This window comes from Theobroma umbraticum, unplaced genomic scaffold (assembly GCF_002168275.2).
Source record: "Theobroma umbraticum cultivar Fairchild unplaced genomic scaffold, ASM216827v3 scaffold_95.0, whole genome shotgun sequence".
Classification (NCBI taxonomy): Eukaryota; Viridiplantae; Streptophyta; class Magnoliopsida; order Malvales; family Malvaceae; genus Theobroma; species Theobroma umbraticum.
In genome coordinates, this window is record NW_018397257.1 from 5,611,895 (window position 1) to 5,620,044 (window position 8,150).

Genomic DNA, 8,150 nt, shown 5'->3' on the forward strand with positions numbered 1-8,150 from the left:
TTCTATCTTTCAAATATTAAGTTTAATTAATTTGATGGGAGCTTTTTCACTTTTGAACTCAATTTCGTATCCATCAAAATAGTTTTGAGAATTTATACCTTTGAGTTCCTTCTCATTGTCGACACTCGCATAAATTATAAATGGATTAACAGGAGAATTCACACTTTTCAATTCTTTGCTTGAGTCTTGATAATTATAAGCACCAACAAAATTGCAAAATAATTTGTAAGTTAGCATAATTGTCAAATTTAAATGGTGTCAAAAGTATATTCCAATATATAAATTGATTCTATCTTTTAATTGTTAAGTTTAAGTAATTTGATGGGAACTTTTTCATCTTGTACTCCTTACTTTCGTATCGATCAAAATAGTTAAGAGAATATATACCTTTGAGTTCCTTATTTGAGCCTGTATTCTCATAAATTATGAATGGATTGATAGGAGCATTCACCCTTTTGAATTCCTTCCTTGAATCTCGATAATTATATGTGCCAACTGAGTTGCAAAGCATTTCCTAATTTAGCACATATAGTTTATCTCACATATTGCTAAAACTGAAATGGAATCAAAAGTAAATACTCGAATATATATTTGAAATGTTAAAAGTGAGTTGAAAGTGTTATAACACAATTATTTTTCACCTTTAGAAGCTATGAAGCAACTGTTTCCTTTGCTAATAAATCTATTTTATATATAGTTTTTTACTCGAAATTCTACAACAGTATTTGTATAGTGCTATAATAAAATTTATAAGAGTGGATATAAAAGTGCAAACACACTGTTGTTAAAGGGTTTCCAACGAACATAGATTAAAGAAAATACGGTTAAAAGTCAAATTTATACTGTGAAAACACATTTGGCCAAGATCTCGACATGATAATAAAGGTGTTCTTCGTTATTACTGGTGTTTTTTTAACAAAGCAGGACAATTAATAAAGTGAGTCATGGATGAAGTTGGTTATCAAATTATTGAAGCAGTAGAAGGATACCAATACGTCAGTGTTCAATAGTTACCTTTAAAAACCGAGCTGCTTTGATCGTCTGTATCCGCATTATCTACGGTCAAATCGGTTGAAGGCCTCTTGTTTCCTATATATAGTTTGTGAAACAGTAAATCTCACTGCAACAAATTTGATTTAAAACAGCATATTTTTAAAACGTGTTATTAAAAATATTTTTAACAACACTTTTTTTATATTTTTTAAAATATTTTTGTAAATATAACTTATCTAAATTTTTAGATGCATAATGAACAAAATATAATAATAAAAATTACATTTATTAGCAAATATTTTACTTTTTTATTTTGTTACTAAATCTAAAAAAAGTGAAGTTAAAAGTTGAAATAGCTGCACTTTTTAAAGTTTGACTATACAAAAAAATATATCACTTAAAAAAATGTGATTAAAACTTAATTTTTTTGTAGCGTCTTCATGACATTTACATGAAAAAGCAATTCTTCTTTCAACCTTTTTTTTTTAGCTGTTAAATTTTCGATACATGCATTAAAAGGCATTACGGGGCAATCTCAAGTGGTAGATGCTGTGGCAAAAGGAAATTTGTTATCCCCTATATATATATATATGGGAAATGACTTTTATAAAGGGGTCCTATTGTTACTTTCATATTACACACTCTCACTACTTTCTCTTACAGCCCTCTTACTGGGTACTGACTTGACAGTTGAGAGTGCCCTCAAGTCCAAATTCTGGCACCCTCTTTAGTTGCCTTTATCTTGCAGATGCCCGATTGAAGATCATGTTGATCTCAGACCCAAATTTTAGCATCAACAGTAGGAAAGCCTTATTGTTTCTAAACAAAAATGGCTTTCATTGTCCAAAATGATGATATATTTTCTTTTGGAAGGTCAAATTTATTTGAAAACTGACCCATTCTCTATTGATTTTTTTGTTACAGCATTTACTACATTAAATTAACTATTATTATAGTATAAAAGAACATGAGAGTGTTTTTTTTTTTAAATTGAAAGAAAAGATTTGAATCTACCTCTTTGTATAGGAAAATACATGCACCTACATTTTTTTTTCCTTGAAACCACTTTTTGAACTTAATGCTAATAATAATTCCCATTCAATCTTTTATACATTGAGTTTAATTAATTTGGTGGGAGCATTTTTATTCACTTCCATCTCCATCAAACTAGTGTAGAGAATTTATACCTTTCAATTCCTTATGTGTCATAGCATTTGTGAGAATAGTTTTAAATTGTAGTTTGTTTAGAATAGTTTAATTCTAATTAAACTAGTATACCATTTTGAGATAGTCTTTAAATCTAGTTAAATTAGTACAACATACCGTAATTGTATTAAGAAAAAAATATTATACTTGGCCCTATAAAAAGATTTTATAGGGTTAAAAAATAATTAACACTTAAATTTAGAGATAGTGATTTGGGTGTACGTACACAAGATTTTTATGTGAAAAAAAATAAATAACCTCAAAATGTTATGTGCGAAAATATCATACCACAAGTGGTGTATGTAAAATTTACTCTTTATTATTCATGTTCTTTGTTTTGTTTTATATATATATATATATATATATATTTGAAATATATGTTGTGTCTTATATTTACGTATGTCATTCTTAAAATTATCTATGAAAATTTTATTATAAAAAAAGTATACATGAGACTAAACCCCGGATGAAGAGTCTAAAGAAAACCCAAATGACTAAGCACTGCTATATAGCTAGTTGCACAAAAATAAAAACACAAAATTGAAGTCTATCAGAAAATTTAACCACTCTTAGGTTGTTGGTTATTAGGGATTAAATATTGTACAAATACCCGTACACGAAGCACAGACATTTGAAACAAGGAGAGAGGCTTAACTTATTTTATGTTACAATACTCCTTTTAGAATACCAGGTAGCCATTATTCTGATCGTTTAACAATTCAGTTGGGAACCCAGACGAGGGTATCTCTACCGAGGAAATGACAAATGGGGACAGCTCCTGGCTTAACTTTAAGAACTTTAAAGGCAATGTGGTTTGGGCTCCAAGCTGATGTATCTTTATGGCAAACCGCCACTGCATTTGCTTTTGTCCCATCTGTGCCTACCAATGGAACTTTATACACCACTGTTTTCTTGATTGAATGGCATAAATATACCGCATATGGATACTTCATTTTGTGGCATACTATATCGTTTTCTCCCATGTTTCGCACTGCCCTAGCAATTGTAAACAATGGGTTTTTCGTTTCTTTTCTAAGCTCATTAGATAGCAGCCGGATTTCTTTTCCAAGCATTGAAACACTCATATCGACAAAAGATTCTAAGGATGTGGCACAGTACTTTTCTTCTCCTTTCATTTCTGCCCTCTCACAATTCTTAACTGTTATTTTCACATTATTAGCATCCCTTGATTCATCTTTCAGCGAGAAGTTCTTCAAAATTTCTGGTAACTTGTCGCTGGATAAGGGAATTGACTCTGCAATAAGGTGAGGCAAGAACGTACCCCTGTCCCTTTTCTGTACGAGTCTTGGTAAATTCACCTTCTTACCAGGGAGAAGATCCTTTGGCAAGAAATAGATAGTTTCCTTCACAGCGGTATTGTCAGTTTTACTCTTTCTCCCCGATGAATTTATGTTTCCTACATATGTTTGCATAGAGAAAGCGTTAGACAATCGCATAAGAAAATCCATTTTAAGTGATTGTAAACGTTCATCAAAACCAGAAAAAAAATTCTTCTGTCGATTGGATCATCACTTTTGGATTCTTTCACTGAACCTTTATATTCAGAATCATAATTACCAAACTCTGGATCATTTGGACCTTTATTTGATGGAGCATTTTCACCTCTGGATTCTTTCACTAAACCTTTATATTCAGAATCATAAGCATAATTACCAAATTCTGGATCATTTTGGACCTTTATTTGATGGAGCATTTTCACCTCTGGACTGTGGTTCATTTACACCTTTGTTGGTTGGAGTATTTTACATTTGTTTGCATAGAGAAAGCGTTAGACAATTGCATCAGAAAATCCATTTTAAGTGATTGTAAAAAATTTTTTTTCTGTCGATTGGATCATTACCTTTGGATACTTTCACTGAACCTTTATATTCAGGATCATAAGCATAAGCACCGACCTCTGGATCATTTACACCTTTGTTTGCAGGAGCATCTTCACCTTTGGATTCTTTGTTTGAATTATCACCATACCAATAAGCACCAAACTCTGGATCAGTTACACCTTTGTTTGCAGGAGCATCTTCACCTTTGGATTCTTTGTTTGAATTATCACCATACCAATAAGCACCAAACTCTGGATCATTTACACCTTTGTTCGAAGGAGCATCTTCACCTTTGGATTCTTTGTTTGAATTATCACCATACCAATAAGCACCAAACTCTGGATCATTTACACCTTTGTTCGAAGGAGCATCTTCACCTTTGGAATTTTTGCCTGAATTATCACCATACCAATAAGCACCAAACTCGGGATCATTTATACCCTTTTGATCTGGAGCAACCTGGCCTCTGAATATTGTGCTTTGACCTTCATACATAATTTAAAAAGCCTACATAAAAATTTATGTTTTCCTAAAGCATATCAAACAGAAAGGTTGTGTTTCCTATGTATATTAATTACGTTTGTGAAAAGATAAAATAACTTAACTCATTTATACGAAAAGCAACACCACGGTCGTACGTAAACCTTTTGAAAACTTTACTTTCATCAATTAACTAATCAAAAGATCGATTATAAAGGAAAATATTGCCTAGAAAATGAAAGATATAATCTCAATGTTTTGGACATTAAATTATTTACTGCTCTATGCCATGCTTGGCTTGACGCAATTATTAATAAATGGGAAGAGAGAGAGAGGAATTCATATTCAAAACAAACCAGGTCGTGGTAAAATATCTTGCAAAACTTTTGGCATTGGAGTGTTTGGGAACACCTCTATCCAGTGAAGCTCTTCCTTAGTCAGAGTGGCATGGCTTCCTGCAAATGCAAGCTGCCACAAAATTTGAAAACAGTAAATGTAGAGACAAATAATTACAAATAGAGTTTTACAAAGTCATACCTAATAGAAATTATGAGATTAACAGTAATTTTCTTGGTTCGAAAATTTTGATGAAACTGTACCTACTACTTATAAGTTTCTTAGTGACAACTAATTTCTGCAAATTGTAACCGAAAACTTCAGCTTTTGAATTTTCAAAGCTTATTATAGGATGCTAAAATTTGTTCTTCCCAACGTCTCTTTGATTTAAAGAACATGTTTAAGTTAGAAGTCTAAGGCAAATAAAAAGCAGATAGCGCAAAACCCATGAGGCTTACATTGAGTAAAGCGAAGATGAGAAGGAACTGAAACGCCATTGAAGCAGCGTAAAGCTATGGAACTTTCGACGTCAGCCCCAGGCAAGCTTTGAATGAGATCAAGCATGTTTGGTAGATGTTTATATGCAAACAAGGATGCAAGTTGTTAGGATATACCATCGATATTCGCAAGTCATGTAAACTAAATATTGGAAGTATCGCATGCACTATATAATGAGAAACATAGTTGAGGCTACTTAGAGAGCGAAGAGATTTCTTCGCAATTTCTATGAGAACAAAGAATTTATCTCATTTGGAGAAAGAGGAATGATACGAGACTTGGAGGCCGACCAAATGATGCCATTGCATTGTTTAATTAGAATGAAATGTCGTTTAAATTATTGTTAATGCCTTCCGAAAGAAACTTCCTGCCAAAATTGCGGGTTTAATTGAGGAAATCATTTCGAAGCTTTAATTGTCAGTTTCTAATAGGCCTTGCTGCACTGTCCACAGTTGCGGCGGCTTAATACTCTTTGCAAAGTTCTTGCTTCTTTATAGGCAAAGGTGGGAATCAATATGAACTCCTTTTGGCCGGTCAAAACAAACATTTTGTTGAATGAATGATACACACAAAGCTTATGCCTCAAAAGGTAATTGTGGATTTCCAACCCTTTCAATGACAGCAATTAATGGGAGGAGAAAATATGTCAAGAATTTGGCGCGAATAAAATGATTGGCAAGCCAAAGAAGAATCCCAAGTAATAGACCATATATAGATTATTTATCAGTCAACATTAATGTTAACATAAATATTTGTGTAATTATTAGTTTCAATTTTTGTGAATTTTGTTGATGTAATAATATATGAAGTTATTAGGAAATGTATGTACCAAAAAATAAACTCAAAGTTATGAGGTTAAAAAATTAAGTTTTCAAATTATCTAGTTATTAACTTGGGAATATCCTTACAAGAAATTCTAGACTTCTTTTGTGCGAACTTTCCCTTCATTGTGGAAATATGATGAGTGGATTAGCTTTTGTCATTGTAATACATGAGCTGTTATTTTTAGCTGTCTTGTGTTCGATTAGGATTGTGCTCATATCCCTTCTTTCTGTACCAAATTATAGAAATAGAAAATAGGCCTTTCTCATCCTTGTGCTACTTTGTTTTACCTTAGACGTCATTATTAACACGTATGGCTGATTTTGGGATGCCGTAGCAAAAACTCGGAAAGAAAACTGATGGTGATCATTTTTGTTAGCTAGCTGTGGTTCCTTTTGTTTTCAGGCTCCTCCGAGTTGATGGTTTTTTCGGTGAGGACTGTAGTGCATGACGGGTTTATTATTGCCATGGGACATCATCATTTATTATAACATGTTAATGTGTCACATATCATATGATATAGAATAACAAATGACATTTTAATTCAGTTAACCATTAATCAGAAAAAGCTTATTTGACTCAAAATAAAACTAATAGTATTGTGGTTAAAAAATTTCTTTTATAGCTAGAAAGTCATTAAATTTGTATATATCAAGGGTTTATCTTTATGTCCAAGGAAGACGGTTCAATTTTTTTTTTTTCAAAAGAATTTCCACTGGTCGGGTTGATGAGGTTTTGCTGTTGCTTGTTGTTCTTTGTCCTTCTTTCTGTTACAGAGGTGGTTGCGTCTCTTGAGCTTCTCATCTGCTTAAGCTCAGGGAACTGCTGCGGGGTGTTGCTTCAGAGGCTTGGTGCCGGTTTGTTGCATGTTTTTGGTGCCAGGTTATACCGTCTGATTCTCTGACCTTGGCGCTGACGTTTTTTGAGGGGTCAACTTATTGTCGAATTTTTGTCTACCACCAGATTGGAATTTTTCGTTCGTTATTAGGATTAGCGTGTTTGTAATGTAATAGGGATGAGCTTCCCTTTCTTGGTACAGGAGATTTTGTGCACTGCTTGCATGCTGTTTTGTATTGAGGGAAGTAGTCCCTTTCTTTTCTCTTACTAAGGTAGGAGCTAGGACTTTCAGTCTTTTCCGCTAGTGCTTTTTGAGCAGCCTCTCTTGTAAAGCTGCCGTTTTCTATTGCCCAAACCAAGTTAATGTGTCATGAAAAGTCTATTACACTAAGCAAAACATTTGTAATGACATACGGATCACTGAGACTATAAAATTACCTTTGAAAAAAAAAAAGATCATATAATTCTTTTAAGGCCAAACTTGGTGAGGTTAATAAATTTGCAAACACTATTACATTACAATAGAATAGATAAATAATTGTAAATTTAAGTAAAGCAAGATGTCTTCGCTCAATAAATAAAGTGCTTATATTTAGTAAAGTGATGTGGGTTCAATTTTTATTGATATGTTCTTTTTCATTTATTGTGAAGTCAGTTAATTTGATTAGCCAATCAAAATTTGTTTTAACTAAACCGATTTGTTTTAAAAGGTGATTTTATTAACCTGAACACCAACAAATCATTTCAAGTCTTGAGCTTATTATACAAAAGACTTATGGCATAAACGGTTAATGAGGGTAGTGAAACCTGTACATTTTACAAAAGAATCTTGCTACTCGATTAGATATTGGTCGCATCACTTGATCTAGGATCTACCTACCTGTACCAGTACCAAACACTAAGGGCAATGGCCCACACACAACCCTTGACATCCTACACAGAAATTTTACCGTTACATACCCAAAACAGAAAGAACAGAAAGGTGGCATCAGCATGATACAAAAAGAGAGCACCCTAACATGCTCATAGAAAGCCAAGAACAACAACCAACCCATCAGCCAGCAAACCCTTTGTACCCTCAAACCACGAGCCAACAGGAAAGCATCCCCAGGCATCATAACAGAGACTAGCAGCAAC

General features: G+C 33.0%; 1 protein-coding gene across 1 annotated transcript; it reads right to left on the minus strand.

Moving 5' to 3' along the window:
* Window positions 1-2,918: 2,918 nt before the first annotated feature.
* On the minus strand, window positions 2,919-5,353 carry LOC110412889 (BURP domain-containing protein 6-like). Its single transcript, XM_089782904.1, has 4 exons — window positions 5,315-5,353; window positions 4,877-4,988; window positions 4,061-4,525; window positions 2,919-3,616 (listed from the first exon to the last, which is right to left on the minus strand). The coding sequence occupies exons 1-4, from the start codon at window positions 5,351-5,353 to the stop codon at window positions 2,919-2,921; spliced, it is 1,314 nt and encodes a 437-aa protein (XP_089639030.1).
* Between the last annotated feature and the right edge of the window lie 2,797 nt (window positions 5,354-8,150).

Excerpts from the sequence above, each read along its gene's own strand:
- LOC110412889 (XM_089782904.1), bottom strand. The coding sequence starts at position 5,353 with ATGGCGTTTCAGTTCCTTCTCATCTTCGCTTTACTCAAT. Across the intron at positions 4,989-5,314 it reads TCATCTTCGCTTTACTCAAT|CTTGCATTTGCAGGAAGCCA; the intron begins GTAAGCCTCATG and ends ATTTTGTGGCAG. Across the intron at positions 4,526-4,876 it reads AGATATTTTACCACGACCTG|GTCAAAGCACAATATTCAGA; the intron begins GTTTGTTTTGAA and ends TTATGTATGAAG.